Genomic DNA, 19,153 nt, shown 5'->3' on the forward strand with positions numbered 1-19,153 from the left:
GTGTTCTTGGACAAGTTACAGTGCTGGTTGTTCCAAGGTTCCATTTCTTCATTTCTGAAGTGGGCACACATGATCCCATGCCTAGTTTTGTAAGGTTGAGTGACATTTATGTCAAGAGCCTATCACAGGGCTGAAAACAGAGCAGTTAGGACTAAATCAGAGGTTTCATTCTTCCATTCACCCATGCACCCTTCTATCTATCCATCCATCACCCATCTGTCCACTCATTCATGTATGCATCCATGCTCCTAATAACCATGAATCTTCTAGGATGGGCCCAGTGCTATGTGTTACAGATTCCATTAGGAACAAGTCTTTGCACTTGTGCAAAGGACTTTGCACTTGTGCAGCTTCCCTCCAACTGGAAGTAACAAACAAGACTGCAATTGGATAGGAGAGAAAGGGAAAGTGATTGTGTCAAGAACAACAAAACAACCACAAGGGCAGCATCCTGTAGGAGGTCCAGGGAGGCTACTGGACTGGGACTTTTCAGCTCACCTGAGTGAATGGTTAATTCCAGGGGACCTTCTGGGGAGAGTTGTGTAAGCAGAGGAAATAGCAATTACACAGGTCCTGATTGTAGGTGGCACTTAGCCCGCTGTGGAAAGCAGGTAACGTGTCCCTCATGGTTTCAGTGGGGGACAGGACAGCCTCCTGGGACAGAAAAAACACATCAGCATAAGCAGGGATGATATGGAGGAACAAGAGAAACAAAGTTGGCTGACAGTAAAGAGAAAAGAAATGGGTGAGAACATCTGGGAGATGCATCAAGGGTCAATCATCTGTGGATACATTGTTCTCTGTTATGATTGTTGGAGACTCATGTCTTTCCATCATTCAGCTGATCCAAAGTTGTCAAGAACAATATGGATTTGGGAAGAAGCTAGAAATTGAAAGAAAGACATGTTCTTACATGTGTACTTTTTTTCCCTTGGCCTATTTTGGCGACCTTCATTCTAAAGTCAAGGGGACAGACTTTCATAAGGAAATGGAGCCTGACTCATTGAACAGGCCTTGGTTAGGGTTCTGCCAGGTGTCCAGTGGTCTGGTCCTGCCCTTCTGTCTGCTGGAACACTAAACCCTGCCGAGGTTTTGTCCTCAGCAAAAGCAATCTCACATCCAGTACAATGATGTGTGTGTTTCTTCATCTCTGTGTCTTCTGCATAGCCCATGGTGACCATTCCTGGTGTGTCAAAGGACTGTAACTCCACTTACAAAACACATTTAAAAGCAAGTGCTTTTAAGCAGCAATAGAAGAATCCAAAAGGTGTGAATGCTCGTATTGCTCGCCTGCTGTTTTCTCCTCTCACAGTTACTTTGATTCAGGTTTCCAAATTAAATTGAGAAACTGCAGGAATGAGGTAGCCCTTTGTTCCCATGTTGGTATGACATTTACTGATCACCTGCCATGACAAACCATGCTGAGGAGGAGAACTATTCAGATTTTACCCTGGATAGCTTGGGTCATGGGGGACAGGTACATGTGCAGTAAGTAAGAATCATATTGGGCCTGTCCTCAGGCTCAATGAAGACCTGAGTTATACTCACACTAATATTTCTGTCATGTGAGGTCTTGCCAGGCTGAATAAAAGTAATAACATGCAGTGAAAACTATTTTTCCTCAGTGATTCATGCATCAGCACCAAGCCCATGAAAGAGTTCTGAAGATGAGATGATACCTAACTTTTTGTTCATTGTGAATTAGTCCTAGAAATCAGCCCTAGGCACATGATACTTCATGCTTTTCTCTTTCACTCATTCCATAAAGTTGGTCCTGCCCTTTACCTCCAGGGCTGACATTAGCCTCCAGAATGGTCTTTGGACAGAAAACTCTGTAACCTTTGATCGAGCAAACATCTAGAAGTTGTGTGGGGTAACACTTTCTAAGACCAGAAATTTCAGGAAAGGCCCTGGTCTTGGACACATCTTTATGGCAGCAAGATGTTTGCTGATCACAATTACCCTGCCACTCCTCACTAGGCACCTTCCAGACCTCAGGTGCAGGCTGCTGTGGAGCTCTCTTTAGGGATCTCTTCAGACATTGGGAATTGCTTTGGGGTTGTCATGAGGCCAGAGTGAGTTACAGCAGTTAGGTTCTCACATGTGGGCTGGGCAGAGTGCAGGGGCTGCCCACAGTGCAGAGACTGCCTTCATGTCAGCTGCCAGCGATTGGTTTGTAACATTGAAGAAATTGTTCTGATCCCCTGTGGAGGACGGCTCGGACCACTAGAGACACCTGAAACTCACTGCTACTCTACATTCTCTACCAATCTAGAGATAATCTTGTTTCATTAGGAGGAAAACCACCAGAGTTTAAAGGAAGTCCTATATTTTGATCGATTCTTACTTGGTATTTGCCTGACCCTTTCTTGAAGAGTTTTATTGAGAGACTTCCGCCAAGATGGAGGCGTAGGTGGAAACACCCTGTGTCCTCGCACAACCAAATCTAAAAACAACAAAGTTTTAAAAACAATAAACACAACCAAACCACACAGAAAATCGACAATACGGAGTCTGAAAACAACAAAATGCTCAGCTAAACCAGTAAGAGGAGTGAAGCCAGCAGCGGAGTGGGTTGGCCAAAAAGCTCCCTGACAGGGGTGGTGCGCAGGCAGCCGAAAGCGCGAATGCCAGGTGTGGGCTAGCTGCGGGCCAGACACAGGGAAGAGGCTCGGCTGGCTGTCTGCAGTTGGTGGAGCATTTGTGTGCAGATAAACCAGTGAAGAGGCGAGCATTGAGACCGCTCAGCGCAGGGCAATGGGCTTGCACATTTCCCTCAGATAAACAGGTGGGGGCGAGTGGTGGGATGGACTGGGTGAGTGGAGAGGACTGCCAGTGCTCCCTCTCTGACCCCGCTCCCACATACAGGGTCACAAACCAGCGACCTGGGTGGCCCCACCCTGGTAAACAACTAAGGCTCAGCTCCTCATATGTAACAGGCACAAACAGATAAAAACATGACTCAAGAACAACTCAGAGCCCCACAGCCGATAAATCTAAGAGATGAAGAAATAGCCAAACTTTCAGATGCACAGTTCAAAACACTGGTGATCAGGATCCTCACAGAACTGGTTGATTTTAGCCACAAATTAGAGGAACAAAGGAAGACTAAACTAATTGAAATGAATGGTAATGCACAGGAAACCAATAGTGATGGAATGGAAATGGACTCAAATCAAGGGAGTGGACCAGAAGGAAGGAAAAAATGACCAAATAGAAAAGAATGAAGAAACAAGAATTCAAAAAAATGAGGAGAGGCTTAGAAACCTCCAGGACATCTTTAAACGCTCCAACATTCAAACTATAGGGGTACCAGAAGGGGAAGAGGAACAGCAACAAGTGAAAACCTTATTTGAACAAATAATAAAAGAGAACTTTCCCATTCTGGCAAAGGAAATAGACTTCCAGGAATCCAGGAAGCTCAGAGAGTCCCAAAGAAGTTGGACCCAAGAAGGAACACACAAAGGCACATCATCATTATATGAGCCAAGATTCAAATGAAGGAGAGAATCCTAGAAGCAGCAAGAGCTAAGGGGACAGTCACCTACAAAGGAGTTCCCATCAGACTGTCAGCTGATTTCTCAGAAGAGACCTTACAGGCAAGAAGGGGCTGGAAAGAGGTATTCCAAGTCATGAAATCCAAAGACCTACAACCAAGATTGCTCTATCCAGCAAAGCTTTCATTTAGAGTGGAGGGACAGATAAAGTGCTTCTCAGATAAGACCAAATTCAAGGAGTTCATCATCATCAAGCCCTTATTATGTGAAATGTTAAAGGGACTTACCTAAGAAAGAAAAAGAAGATAAAAAATAGGAACAGTGAAAGGACAGCAAACTCATAGTTATCAACAACCACACCTAAAACAAAAGCAAATTAAGAGGACAGCTAGATCAGGAGTGAACCATAGAAATGAAGATCATGTGGAGGATTAGCAATGGGGGAATGGGAGAAGGAGAAGGGGGGGAAGGTACAGAAAATAAGTAGCATAAATAGTAGATAGAAAATAGATAGGGGGAGGGTAAGAATAGTAGGAGAAATACAGAATCTAAAGAACTTTAGACACGTGTTCATGAACTAAAAGGGGGGAGTGGTGGGGGAGGGGTGTGCAGGGTTGAGGGGAATGGAGGGGGGAAATAGAACAAATGTAATGGCATAATCAATAAAAAATACAAAAAAAAGAGTTTTATTGAGGCATCATTCACAGATTGATTTTGAACATATTCTACCTCCTGGTGGCCCATTAATCTTCTCAGAATGTAGCATCTCCCTGTGCTACTTACTTCCAGATTTAGTAAAACACACATGGCAAGCCATTACAAGCACTTACTCAATGCAGGGCATTGAGTCGATACACATACAGACAAATACACGAGTTATTTAGCCAGTTAAACGGTATTCTTTATTTAGCCAGTTAAATGGTATTCTTTTCTACCATATTCCTTATCATTATAATGCTTCAGGCATTCAGGAGAAGAAAAATAAGACAAAGATGACAACGAAGAAGAAGAAGAAACAATAATAACAACAATAATAATAACAATAATAAAGGTCTTCTTTTCTGATGTTCTTTTAACAAAATACAGCAAGCACAGTGCAGTGTAGATTCCAGGTTGACCTGAGATGATCTGCATCACCTCGACCTGATTTTTGCCCAATTTTATCTCCACGAATTTCAATCCTGTCTCTCCTTCCATTTCTGTCGTAAACTTCCTGTCAGTTCCAACATTTTTGTTTTAAAGATAATGATATAGGAGCATTGTTCCCAAAAGGAAATATTGAGAAAGAACTTCTGATGAGAAGCACTACATGCCTCGCCAATCTAGTCCACATGTGCTGTGCCTGCCTCACCTGCAGCTTCTTTCACTGTGTCTCCTGGTGTTGAGTGTGGGAATATTGTATACTCCTCTCTGTGGATGCATTATAAACACTTATGTTCTGTCCTGTGTTGACTGGATTGTATGCCTCATCATTCTTCATCTAGGCCTTTTTATACAGCATATTCTCTCCTGTCTTCTGAGATCACTGAAGATAAAACTTTTGAAGATTTGCAATTCTGAAGCATACTTATTTTCATGCTTAAAGGCTAGCTGACTGTGTAAGAATTCTAGTTGTATACAAGTATAGGTCAGAGCCTTGGAATTTTCAGTATTGCTTTGTGTTTTTCAGTCTTGTGTTGGTTGAATTTTTGTTGTCAAACTGCATGTGACTTAGTGTTTCTGATAGAGATGGATCTGGAAGAGACCTGGCTAGACGAGGGACCAGGAGTGGCTGATTGAGGGATGGTTTGCAGGAGACACTGTAGGTAAAAAGGGTGAAGCTGCTAGTGTGGCGTGTGACAGATTTCCCTGCCCACAGGCTGAGACTCAGAGAGAAGGAGGCCCTGCTTGGAGTCTGTGCAAGCTGGCCATGGTGATTGATGGAGGGAAAAGCCCTCCTACTCTTTTCAAAAAAATGGTGGCAGAGGCAGGTGATGACTTGCCAGACTTGCTTGGGAAAAGGATGGGATTGGCTGTGGAGGCAGAACCCTTCTGGAGTGCACAAAATTTTGGGCCCTGAGATGTAAAACAGAGGGTAGGGGGAAATACTGGGTTTCCCCCCCTTGCTTGCTATGTTGGGAGTCCGGAGTGCCTGCAGACCAGTGGGCATTGCAAGCCACATGGCCAGGGAACAGGACCAGCCCTTGTCCCCAGTGCAGGAAGGGGCAGAGAAACTGGATTGGCACTGCACTGTTCTACTCTGCTGGTTGCAGCAATGCACCAGTAAGCTGACAGCCAGAGGGATGGGGCACAGGTGTTGGGCTGCAGGGCAGCAAGTGGAAGATAGGGCACTGTGCTGAATGCAGGACACTGGCTACCACCAGACTCCAGGAAAAGCCTCAGGCCCAACAGTAAATGGCAAAGGAGCCAAGTGGCCTGGATGATTATGTAGTGCCACCTGCAGTTTCCTAAAGTATGGTATTTTTAGAAGGGAGAAGGCACTTGGGGTACACCTTGTGTTTGTCTGGCAGAGGGTGTTAGAGTTTTTCTGGGTGCTCTAGAGGGAATAGGCTCTGAGGTGGAAGCCTGCCATTCTTTCAAAATTGTGCAGCTTTTGAATAAATGACTTCTTTCTGTTTTCACCAAACCTCTGCCTTTGGATTTCTACCTAAAGGGTGGTAGTATGCAGCAGAGCCCCTGGTACTGTTCAGTGACCTTTATTATTGAAAGAATCACTTTTGTTTGAGCTGATGTTCCAAAAAGTCGCAAAAATGTGTGGAAAGTGGGTGAGCTACTCCATTTCTTATTTTTTACTGTGGGGAAATTTTCTTAGTGTATTTATTTGGTGACTTTCTTCCCAACATGATTGTGAGGAGGTCTGTCTCATTCCTGAATTTTTTAGCTAGACATACTTTTCTTTTCTTTCATGTTCCTGTCTCTTATATAGTGGAACCCAAAAAATCGGGAATTCATTCTGTCTGTCACCTACAGAACCAATAACAGAGGCAGGGATTGAATTTTTATGGGAGTTTTATTCAGATGGCTGGTGAACTGAGAAGGTGGAAAGTTTGTAACCTAATGGATTGTCTTAGATTCCTTTTGCCTCACTGGAGGGTGGGCCCATCAGCCTGGATGGGGTTCCTGGGTGAGGGGTTGGCTGGGCCCAGATCCTGTGCATTGGACTGTTCCTCCTGCAGTAAGTGTGGACTGTGTGCATGTGGTTGCTAGGATGGCATTGGAGTGCTTGTTTCTGGGCCTTTAGGAGGAATTGGGGGCAGGGAAAAGTCACCAAGGGTGGTGAGCAATGTGAGTGTCCAGACAGCAAAGAGTTCCCTGAAGGCTGAGTCCTGAGATTCACTACAAAGTGAGAAGTGGACAGAAAACAAATTACCCTGCATGGAAATTCCCCAGCATGGAAACCCAGGGAGGGGTGAGAACCAGGCAGGCTGTTTGTGCTTCTGATGGGGGTGGAGTGGCAGTGGGGCTGAAGGTTAGGAACTGTGTGACTCCTCAGGGAGGTGGTGTTTCCCTCAGCAAAGCCCAGGGGCAAGACCCTTAGGAAGCTTTTGATCCCTCACCTCTCTTTTCTCTCCTGGTCCCATGACTGGGGGTCTGTGCAGGGATGGGAGATGGCTCTTGAGCCAGTAGTCTCACTGGGATCCCTCCGACAGGCCACTATGGTCACTGGATGTTGTGTTACTGAAAATTTACTATGGACACCACCCAATGGCCACTTCATGATTAGAACCACCACAACTCCAGGGACAGACTATTGGGCAAAAGCAAGACAGGTAGAGAAGTGCAGAGCAAGTACTTTATTGAAGCAAGATGTTGAAACCTTAAGATTTTCTGGGGGTGATCAGGCCATTCTTAAATGATAAGGCATTGGTGTGTAAGATTTTTAAAGTCTAGTTGTTACACTTGGACTTCACCTGTCTCTGAAATAGAGAAAGAGAGACAGGGGGTGTCAATCATGCTGCCCTTGGAGATGACACATTCACAGGGGCTTCTGTTCACACAAACATGTGCTGGGACATCTCCAGCAAAGGCACATGGTCCCACCAGTCAGGAGAGCTGAGTGGGCGGGGAACTCAATAGTCCTTGTGCAGCCACACCAAAACTGTGCAGGACAGGGAGGAACATGTCCATAGGCTGACAAATAAACCCCCAAGTGACTCAAGCTTGGGACTCTGGTTTCTAATGGGGCTGGGAGAGGGTCAAGGATTGGACTGAGCAGCCCAGGATTTCCTTCCTCAGACTCCATGTTTTGATAGCCAATGGTGGATAAGATTCCTCAAGAAAGGAACATCCTAAAACAGGCATATTCATGAAGGGTCCATCAGTGAAGGACTAGGGGACGGTGGAGAAGGGACAAAACCCCTTACCACTCAGCTTTATCATAGCCTGAGTTCTCACCGTATCTGTAAAACATCTCCTAACTTCTTGGCTGCCTTGCTGCCCCCACCTGATCCCAGCCTGAAACAATGCCGGGGGGGGGGGCACAGCCCTGTGTGGGAACTGGCGGTTCCTGGAGGGGGACCATCAGGTCTCAGAAAGAATGCATGAAGTCCCGTGAAACCTGCTTTGCTAAGAATGCCCTGAATTTAAATGTTAATGGTCCAAGCACAAAATAAGTTTGTTTCCCAGGGTTTTATAGCCGACTGGCATCACAGTGTCCACCAGACCCTGACTCAGAAGGACCCCTGATCTCAGAAACGTTATCTGTACACCACACCTTCTTTCTTCTTATGCACCCCTATGCAAGCTAAACTCAATAAAAGCCCATTGGGAGGAGGCTAAAAAACCTTTCTCCTCTGAGAGACTGGTCAGGCTTCCTCCCCATGCAGATCATATCTTGGTAGAATTATTCTTATCCACAGGGCATGAGGGAGCTCTGCGGGCAGATCTCCCGCCCAACCACTATCCTCGCAAACACATAACGGAAGTATTTCAGCTTCAAGAGAGGCTGCAGAGGACATAACAGGGAGGGTATCTGCCCATTGGCCTTGATTGGTAAGGGCTGGGAAAATGGGACAGAGGGACAGGGAGGGTCTCACTCTGTGAGAGCTGGTGGATTCCCCAGCCATCCACCCCTCCATCCTGACCTACAGCCTGGGCCATCGCCCTCCCTCTTGCTGTCTCTTCTCCTGCATACCCCCTCTCCATGGGAATCTCCACAATGCCACAGGGTGAGGGAACTGGCCCTGTGACCTCTAAAACCTCCCAGGCAGGAGGCAGCTGTCTCTGCCCTTCAGCATCACCACCTGGGGCCTGGTTGTCCTCCCCAGGACACTGTTGGTACATGTGCCCAGAGGTGACCTGAGAAGGAGGAATATGCTGCATGTACTGTGCAGCCTTAGTGTAGCTCAGCAGGTGTCATGTCATCATCCACTCTGTGGCCATGGGCCACTCTGCCAGAGGTGAGAAGAGGGGCAGGTGCCTCCCCGCCCTGTGCCCACAGTGCAGCACCCTGGCCTCCCTCCTGGCCATGAAGCTGAGCAGAAGCCCCTACAGAGGAAGGAGAAACAACTTACCACAAGACTGAACACTTTCTTTCTGTCCTGTATGGGCAAACGATCTGTGCATTGCTTCACTTTTATCGCAGCCTCGGCAGCTTCTCTAGGTGGAGTAAACTTCAGAATGTGAATATTGTATATCTCTTCGGTATCCAAAAGGAAGCTTTTAAATTCAGACATAAAAGATGGACAGACTTTTGCATTTGCTGGAACAGAATAAGAAGAAATACAATTGATGTAATAAAGTCAGTTTTCCCCCATGGCCCCCCTGACCTTAGACATGAACACCAGGGGTTTTATGGTCCTGTTCCATAAATATACCAATTACAATGGAAAATCCTAAAAGTCGTGGCTTGCTGAAATCACAGAGCAAGCGGCAGGGCTAGTTCTGGAAAAAAAAAAACTTTCACTGAGACCCAGCTTAGCTGTTCTCCTGTGTAAATTACATGCATGCCTTTCCAAGACTCTCCTGCTTTGCTGAAACTCACATTCCCTAGATTTCAGAAACTAAGGTTTGGCCTGTCATTAGAGGCACACTTTTCTTTTTTTGGTCTTGGACATCAGGGAAGAGGATCTCTTACCGGCCAGTCTTTCCAGCAGAGTGGGAGAGGACGATCTCACAGAGATCAGAGAAGAGGGACTAAGTCTGGAGAGGAGCAGGGACAACGATGGAGTGTTGGAAGATGCTCTTCTGAGAGTAAGTTAAACAGTAGAATTACGTCAGTGGGTGAAAACAGCTAAGAGGTTTAGAAAAGAATCTGAGCCTTACACATGAACCATGGCTAGCTCTTCTGGTCTGCACTGAATACAGAATTCTGTTGAGACAGTTGGAGGTGGCCTCCTGATTTTGGCTCCACTGGGATTGTGCTGAGACCTGAAGTCACCACTCTTCCTGGCCTGGATTCTCCATCAACACTCCCTGTTCTTCCCTCAAGTCTTTACAACCACCTGCCCCTGCATCAGGGCATGTGCCCTGCCAGGCTCCCATGTGACTTGATGACACAGCAACTATTCAGAGCCGGGGAGGGGTCAGATCAGAGGCAACACAGGGAAAGAGGAGTTCAGAAAGTCAGATGAAAGAGAAAAAGTCAGAAGCACTTGGGTCAGAGGTGAGGGTCATCCTACAACAAAGTAATGTTGGATGAGTGGCTAGAAGTCACCTAGAAACACAGCCAGTGGGGCCCTGAGATTGCATTGGTTTTTTCAATCCTGGGCAGACTCCCAAAAAAGGAGCAGAGTGTGTGCATGTGTTGAGTGCTGCTGCTCCTGACTGATTCCTGAGAGATCCAGCTCACACTGGCTCTTCTTGAACTGAGAACTCTCATAAAACTCTCCCAGCTGGAGCATTCTGAGAGTCTGAAAGACAGTTAGAGAGCCGTGGACTCTAGTGGCACCATAGACTTTGGGAAGGAGAATAGCTATTGAGACCTAGAGGTAGCTCCTGACACCCTTTGTCTCACTCAGTAGTCAGAGCTACTCTTGCTCGTGGCTGTGGAAGCCAAAGATGAGAGAAAACTTGGGAGGTTGAGCATTTTGTTCAAGTCATAGCGTTGCTGAATTGCAGAACCATGATGCATATCAAAATCTTATCTCATCCTGCTGCTACTGAATATAGACCCTCAACAAGTAGTGAGGATCAAGGTGGGAAGCTCTTCAAAGTGGCCTGAAAGGATTTTCTGTAAAGGTTCAGGGTGTTGAGAATTAATAAAGAAGCCCTTGACATTCAGGTGGTTAGTCTCCAAGTAGCAGGACCCATTTGAATTCTGATCTGTTCAATCCCCTTCCTCAAATAAGTTACCTACTTCAGAGAAGGTTATGTACCTGGGCAGGTGGTAGTCTGATTAGGAGTGATACTCACCCTCATAGCAGCAAAGGGCCAGAGTGACCAGCAAGACACACAGGGACAGTCTCATGGTTGATGTTGCTTTGAGTTCAGCTTTAGCAAACAATGAGCAGTTAGCAGCTGGACTCAGCAGCCTGGGAAGCCCAGGGCTATTTGTACCCAGTGAGCCTCACAGGTCCTGCCCACTTGGACCATGGCAGGTCACAAGGCCTGACTCCCAGCTCTCTTTTCCTCACTGTGCCTGAGTTCCAACTTCCATGGTCACAGCCCTGGTGACTTGATCGAATAGCCATTGGTGGCACCATGCATATTCTTTTCATGGCAATCCAAGGCTGGAGTTATACAAAACTGCAATCAGTTTACTGACAGGTGCCCCCCATGTTTCAGTTTCTTAACTGGAGTTTTGGAAATGTACAATCAGTTGATCGTTGGGAGCCTCATGAGAATTTAACTCCTTAATTGCAGATTGTGACAGGTTTTGCTCATGTTTCTCAGCCTAGTGCCTGGGAAAGAGAAGGGGATCCACACACATTCCTGAAATGTTTGCTTTGGGTGAATCTTTCATGCAAAGGGATGCTCGCTGGACAAGGGTCACTTTGGCAAGTTGAGGCAGAAAGGTCAGTGGTGTGGGCGTTTGTGAAGATATCAGTTGTTTAGGTCTTGAGAGATCACCATGCCAAGAGGAAGACTACCTCCCATCTCCCACCCTCCCACTCTCATCTAACGTTTCAAACATGGTCAAGTCAGGGTTCCATCAAATCAAGTGGGAAACTGTCCTGACAGTTTCCTTGTCAGTTAGGAGGTTGGCACCTGCTGGGTCCTCAGGGTCCCAAAAGCAGCACCCACAGGGCCCATCCTCCTCCTGTCCCAAGCCCCCAGGAGTGTAATGCTGATTGTGGGAAGGCTGTTCCTGTCTGGAAAGAAGAGTAGATGGGAGCACTGTGTACTTTCTGCTCCATCTTCTGTGAATCTAAGACTGTCCTGGAACTAAAGACTGCTAAAGAACTAAGGCCAACATCCTGCTGGTGTAATTTTCTTCAAACAAGAAGAAAAACCAAACAAAAAAAGAACCAATGAATTGGTCATGGTATGTAGGTGGTGGATCACCTCTCAGAGAAATCTGCAATAACCTGCTAAGAAAAACTGAGAACAGATGAAAGTTTATGATGTAGCTGAATTTAGGGCAGCCTGTTAACCACCTTCTCTTCCCATAAACCTGTCTCACCCTGTGACACATTGGAGATAAGGGCACCACTGGCAACAGGAACTCCAGCAGCAACTAGAATACACTGAAGTTCACACAGTTCAAACAGGCAAAGCTTGAAAGATAAAGTTGTGAAAATTTCCTCACAGATGTAACAAGGAATCTGACAACACCTAGGCACACACACCTTGTTCCTGAAGAAATATTAGGAAGTGTAAAGTCAACTATTCCCAAATTACTGTAGAGTTTCAATCCCGCCCACCTGAGAATCTTACTCAGGATGTTTTACACATTGTTTTCAATTCTGCAGGGCTGTTTGGATCTTTCAAATTTAGAATATATTCCCTTACTGAGTTGTGAAGAAGAACCCAATTTTAGGGCCTACCTGGTTTCAAGCTCAGTTGTTGAACTTTTTACTTCTGGATCCATCTGTAAGGTGCTGGCCCTCTCAGCTTCAGTTTCTTCATTTGTACATGAAGGTTGAGAACAAACAATTTTATTTATTTATTTATTTATTTATTTATTTATTTATTTATTTATTTAATTTTTTGCAGAGGCATCTGTGGCAGATTTTAATGCAATATTGAACAAGATAAGCAATAAATCACAATTATTTTTTGTTCATGTTACTGCATCTTGCATCCTCTACTTAGGCATATTCATTCTAACATTATGAACATTTTCTTTTTTTAAATTTTTATTTAGTTATTTTTCAAGTACATTTTTTGTCTATTTCTCCCATCCCAGCCTCCCCCCGCCGTCTCCCTCCTCTCTCCCATTCCCTTCCCCCAATCCTCATCCCTGTGTCTTTCATACTTGTTCCTCAAAATCCCTCCCCATTTTTTCCCCTTAAATTCCCTTCTCTCTTCCCTCTGGTCGCTGCCCCCTTGTTCTCTATTTCAGTGTCTTTGTTTTTATTCTGTTTGCTTGTTTGTTTTATTGTTTAGCTTCCTGTCAAAGGTGAGATCATATGGTATTTGTCCTTCAATGCCTGGCCTATTTCACTCAGCATAATGCTTTCCAGTTCCATCTATGTTGTTGCAAAAGGTAGTAGCTCCTTCTTTCTCTCTGCAGCATAGAATTTCATTGTGTATATGTACCACAATTTTTGGATCCATTCATTTACTGATGGGTACCTAGGTTGCTTCCAACTCTTGGCTATTGTAAATTGTGCTGCTATGAACAATGTGGTGCATAGGTTCTTTGATATTGATGTTTTAGGATTCTTGGGATATAATCCTAGCAGTGGAATTGCTGGGTCAAAAGGCAGGTCGATTTTTATTTTTCTGAGAAAATTCCATACTGTTTTCCATAATGGTTGTACCAGTCTGCAATCCCACCAACAGTGAACTAAGGTCCCCTTTTCCCCACAACCTCTCCAACATTTGTTGTTTGTTGCTTTGTTTATGATAGCCATCCTGACTGGTGTAAAGTGGTATCTCATTGTGGTTTTAATTTGCATCTCTCTGATAGCTAATGATATTGAGCATCTCTTCATGTGTCTCTGGATATTCTGTATGTCCTCTTTGGAGAAGTGTCTGTTCAAGTCCTTTTCCCATTTTTTAATTGGGTTGGGTGTCTTCTTAGAGTGGAGTCGTGTAAGTTCTTTGTATATTTTGGAGATTAAACCTTTGTCTGAGGTATCATTGGCAAATATGTTTTCCCATACAGTTGGTTGTCTTGCTAATTTAATACTGTTTTCTTTAGCCACGCAGAAGCTTTTTATTTTGATGAAATCCCATTTGTTTATTCTTTCCTTTACATTCCTTGCTCTAAGGGACATATCAGTAAAAAAGTTGCTGCATGAAATATCTGAGATTTTCTTGCCAATGTTCTCCTCTAGGACTTTAATGGTGTCACGGCTTATATTTAAGTATTTTATCCACCTTGAATTTATTTCGGTGTACGGTGTAAGTTGGTGCTCAAGTTTCATTTTTTTTTTGCACGTAGCTGTCCAGTTCTCCCAACACCATTTGCTAAAGAGGCTATCTTTACTCCATTTTATGTTACTGCCCCCTTTGTCAAATATTAATTGACTGTAGAGAGTTGGGTTGATTTCTGGGCTCTCCGTTCTGTTCCATTGGTCTATGTGCCTGTTTTTATGCCAGTACCAGGCTGTTTTGATTACAGTGGCTTTGTAATACAGTTTGATATCAGGTATTGTGATCCCTCCTACTTTGTTCTTCTTTCTCAAAAGAGCAGCTGCTATTCGGGCTCGTTTATAATTCCATATAAATTTTTGAAGTGTTGAGAACAAACAATTTATATGAGGATAAATAATTAGTTCAGGAACAATGTTCAGCACAGTAACTGGCAGTAAAAGTCAGGTGTTCCAATTATGCAACAAAAAGAAAAAATGTAAGTGCGAAGTTGAACAGAATAACTACCTCATCCCCAAAGACAAATATCAGACCGAATCTAATCAACTTTGCCAAGGAGCAATGTTGATTTACCCTAAATGCTAATTGATTGTGCTTGTGAATTTGGCTGGGCTTCCAGTGGAATTTTTCTTAGTTAAATAAGATCATCACATTTCAATCACTTCATATCCTGTTTTATGATCACATCTAACTGACTGTTATTGTTCTTTTTAATCCTTAGTAGTGTGTATTGAAGCTAAGAGTACAGGAGGGTGGTAGGTGGGGTGGGTACTCTATCCCAAGACTCGCAGAATCCCTGGAACATGGTCCTCAGCAGGATGCACTGGTGACAGGTGTCCCTCAGCAGTGGTGGAAATCCCAGGGCCCCTTCAGCTCTCTGTGTCTAACTGGGGAACAGGAACATGGGGGATGGAAACATTGAAGACATCATCACTTCTGGTTATGATGTCCACGTGTACTTTAAGATACAATTCATGTATCATTTGATGACACTGGTTCTCATGTGTCACCTCTCCTGCATAAACATCCTTGTTCCCTTTTACCAAGACTGATGATGTACACGTCATGTATTAGATCCTACATGGCATTGACTCTGCACATGCAGTTCCAGACTCCAAAGAGCTCAATGTAAGCAGTATTTTGCAGGACACAATTTATTTCTACAGGGGAGGGTCTCTGTGTCCTGGCTTTGAATAACACCGAAGAAGGACCTAATGTGCTGCGGTTGATAATTCATTAAAATAATTTCGGGTGGCAGATCTCACTGATGGTCTTGGCCCATTCTCCAAAGGAATACTTGGACTCCAGTGACATTGGCACCACAGACTTATTCTTTTTACATGTGCACAATCAAGTGATAAGTGCTTTCTGAGTCAAGACCTCTAAGGAAGAACAACATGACTAGATGGGCCTCATCTTTACCAATACATGATACTCTCCAGGGATATATAACATCAAAAGCAGGCCTGATCCAGCTCATTAAGTAAGGTATTTATCAATAACATTTTAGTTTAATAGAAGTATCAAAAATGGAAAGATGTATGTTGGGCTTTACCCAAGGCTGCAAGGATCTGTGATGGTTCCCACATCATGCATGTGCCTCCTGTAACAGACTCCATAGGCATGTTACCACTTCCTCCCCTGACTTGTGCACTGAAGAGCCCCTGAGAGGTACACCGTGAGGCTTCTGGGATCTGTGTGAGCAGCTGTATCTCTGCTTCCCTCTCCCACTCACCCCTGTCTGCAGCCCTTGGTCCCCTAATCATGACCTGACTACTTGCTATTAGCAGTAAGCTGCCAAGGGAGACCCACGACCAGGGAAAGGCCAGGGGGCATTGGAGATGACTCCCTTCCCCTTGTTCAGTAACTCTTGTTATAACTCCAGTGTCCAAGGATGGCTATATGTTTTTTTCTGTGTTGTTGCCAAGAATCTCAACTTAGGAGAAAAGTTATTCAAGATATGGAAAGTTGTACACATTAAGTTACAGCCACATACCCTGCCCTAATGCTGAGTTCTGGAAGGTTTCACAGATCCAGCAACAACGTAAAGACAGTAAGTTACAAAAAAGCAACCCAAAACTTGGTTCAAGCCCTCTGAGTGTCACAGTGACCACCCAGGCATATGCCAAATAGTGCTTGAAGCTGTGCTCATGTGACCTTGCACTTGTGCAGCTTCCCTCTAACTGGACATAACAAACTAGACTGCAATTGAATAGGAGAGAATTAAAAGTGATTGTATGAAAACCAAAAAGTAACCACAAGAGCAGCATCCTGGGAGGAGTTCTAGGTAGGTATTGGGCTGGGACTTTTCAGCCCATCTGAGTGAATGGTTAAACCCAAGGAACCTTCTGGGATGAGTTGTCTAGGCAGAAGGAATAGCAAGTACACAGGCCTAGAGTGCAGGCAACACTTGGCCAGCTAAGGAAAGGAAGCCATGTGTCTCTCTTGGTGTCAGCGAGGGACAGGACAGCCTGGAAGGAAAGAAACACCACATCAGCATAAGCAGGGATGATATGGAGGAACAAGAGATACAAGGTTGCAGGAGAGTAAAGAGAAAAGAAATGGATGAGAGAGCCTGGGAAAGGCATCAGTGGTCAGTCACCTGTGGATGCATTGTTCTCTGTTTGGATTGTTGGAGACTCATGTGTTTCCATCACTCAGTGGATTTGAAGTTGCCAAGAATAACATTGATTTAAGAAGAAGCTATAAATGGAAAGAAAGTCATGTTCTCACACGTGCACTTTCTTCCCCTTGACCATTGTTGACGATCTTCATTCGGAAGCCAAGGGAAAGACTTTTGTAAGGAAATGGAACCTGACTCATTGAACAGGCCTTAGTTAGGGTTCTGCCAGGTGCTCAATGGTTTGGACCTGCCCTGTTGTCTGCTGGAACACTGGACCCTGCCCAGGTTTTTTCCTCAGCAAAAGCAATCTCACATCTAGTACAATAAAGTTTGTGTTTCCTCATCTCAGCCCATGGTGACCATTCCTGGCTTGTCAAAGGACTATATCTCTGCTTACAAAAAACACATTTAAAAGCAAGTGCTTTTAAGCAGCAATAGAAGAATCTAAAAGGTGTGAAAGCTCATATTGCTCTCCTGCTGTTTTCTCCTCCCACAGTTACTTTGATTCAGGTTTCCAAATTAAATTGAGAAACTGCAGGAGTGAGGTAGCCCTTTGTTCCCACGTTGGTATGACATTTACTGATTACCTGCCATGACAAACCATGCTGAGGAGGAGAACTATTCAGATTTTACCCTGGATAGCTTGGGTCATGGGGGACAGGTACATGTGCAGTAAGTGAGAATCATACTGGGCATATGGTCAGGCTCAGTGAAGACCTGACATGTACTCACACTAGTATTTTTGTCATCTGAGATCTTGCCAGGCTGAATGAAAGTAATAACATGCAGGGAAAAATATTTTTCCTCAGTGATTCATGCATTGGCACCAAGCCTATGAAGGAGTTCTGAAGATGAGATGATACCTGACTTTTGTTGATTGTCAATTAGTCCTAGAAATCAGAAAACCAGGAGGAAGATGGTGACAGAGTAGGATGGAGCGCATTCCAGTTCTCTCTACACATGGGAGAAAAACCTGGCGGATCTATGGAGGAGCAGAGCAAACAGCTAATGGGACCCCAGCATATATGAAAATAAGAGACCAGAAATTGTAGCAGACACTGAAAGACCAGATGGTAAGCAGACAGCTGCAGGACAATAAGGTTTGAGGGACCAGTCTGGAGATAGGTGCAAGCTTGGTCTGCACCTGGTGCTCAGTGCCTGGTAGACCGTGAACTCTTTGGGAGCTGAGGGCTGGCCAGCTGCAGGGTCCTTGGGAGAGAGCCAGGTCATCAGCTCCCTCTCTCTCCAGCCAAGCAAGGTTTCAGCAACACTGGGAGAGACCTGTTTGCTTGAAGTTGCAGAGAGGGGAATAAGGACAGGGAGGCAAACACAAGGGCCGTGATCACCTACAGAGTCTGTGGTCGCTGGCTTCGGAGAATTGAGAGTCACAGTGTCAGGCTCTGGACCTGGTGGTCACCGGTCTGGCTGGAGAATTGGGCAGTGCTGAGCAGCAGGACTGAGTGGGAGGAATTCTCAAAAAGTAAAGTCTTTGGGGGATCATCCTGTGAAAGCTGCTTGGCCTACTCCACACCCAGCCTGGCAGCAATCACAAGGTTGGTGGAAGGCCTTGCATTCCCCCATAGCACTGGGAAGGATTCTCACCCAAACTTGCAGGACCCAGGCAGCTGGCTGGGCACACTTGCCCACACCCCAGCCCATGGCAATGACCCCCAGGGAACTTTTCCCGCAAGTCCCCCTATCCACCATGGATGAAAGTAAACACATGATCTTCTTGGGGAGGAGAGGTGGCCGAGCCCCCAAAAGGGGAGGGCCTAGAGCAGTGGCCAGTTTCTCAGGGGAAAAAGGCCTTGAGCCCCTTCCTCCAGGGGCTTTTATTGGGTTGTAATACACAGGAATACAGGACGGCAAGGATCAAACAGTAGATGACATTTCAAAGAAATCTGAGAACTTAGTCTGAGTCAGTGTCTGTCAGAAAGGGGGTTTTACAGAAACTTTTAGGGTTTCCTGCTTGGACCCTTAACATATGAATGAAAGCACTTTTAGCAGAGCAAGTTTCACCAGTTTTTCAGGAATTCTCTGTGATGTCAGATTCCCTCCCCCACCCCCTCAATGTGCTCTGGCAAGGCAAGGAGCTGTACCACCTCCCCATCAGGTATTCAGGCTTAAGTGGATTAGAGCTAGGAAGCACTTCTCCCAGAGGACGTGGAGACTTGGGCTCTGTCACATAGCCTGGGGGCATGGATCTATTGCTTGCTCTTTTTGCATCCCCCCAAGTCCTTCCATAATGGCCTCCCATGTGATCATGTATGGCTTAGGTTGCCCCTCCTCTGAGAGGACTTACCCATCAACAACATAGACCATGCTTTGGGGGCAGGGAGAGGAAACTGAGGCAGACTTTGCTACCAGAGACAAGCCTTGTTTGTTATGGCTCACATTCCAGATGTCAGTCACTCATCCTTAGCCATGGGAGGTAGAGTTACAATTCCTGAAACCATGCAGAGTGGTCTACAACAAAAGAGTGCTCTGAAGAGGACCTGGATCCCCTGAGTGGGGTGCTGGGGAGAGGCTCCAGATAAGCTCTTGGAGAGTGCTCTTGAGACTGGCTGAGTACACATCGGGAAGGGAGAAAGGCCACACCGATTGCCCCCGA

At 45.3% G+C, this 19,153-nt stretch overlaps 1 protein-coding gene across 1 annotated transcript; it reads right to left on the reverse strand.

The window, feature by feature from the left end:
* Window positions 1–7,384: 7,384 nt before the first annotated feature.
* Window positions 7,385–10,958, reverse strand: LOC128626498 (secretoglobin family 1D member 2-like). The gene is made up of 3 exons (XM_053659065.1): window positions 10,851–10,958; window positions 9,011–9,198; window positions 7,385–7,414 (listed from the first exon to the last, which is right to left on the reverse strand). Exons 1-3 carry the CDS (start codon window positions 10,903–10,905, stop codon window positions 7,385–7,387), a joined length of 273 nt encoding a protein of 90 aa, XP_053515040.1. The 5' UTR covers window positions 10,906–10,958.
* Window positions 10,959–19,153: the final 8,195 nt, after the last annotated feature.

This window comes from Artibeus jamaicensis, unplaced genomic scaffold, assembly GCF_021234435.1.
Source record: "Artibeus jamaicensis isolate MK-2021 breed Jamaican fruit bat unplaced genomic scaffold, CSHL_Jam_final scaffold_614, whole genome shotgun sequence".
NCBI classification, from domain to species: Eukaryota; Metazoa; Chordata; class Mammalia; order Chiroptera; family Phyllostomidae; genus Artibeus; species Artibeus jamaicensis.

Coding starts and splice junctions, on each gene's coding strand:
- LOC128626498 (XM_053659065.1), bottom strand. CDS start 10,905: ATGAGACTGTCCCTGTGTGTCTTGCTGGTCACTCTGGCCCTTTGCTGC. Junction 9,199..10,850: donor GGCCCTTTGCTGCTATGAGG/GTGAGTATCACT, acceptor ATTCTGTTCCAG/CAAATGCAAAAGTCTGTCCA. Junction 7,415..9,010: donor AGAAAGTGTTCAGTCTTGTG/GTAAGTTGTTTC, acceptor TCTCTATTTCAG/AGACAGGTGAAGTCCAAGTG.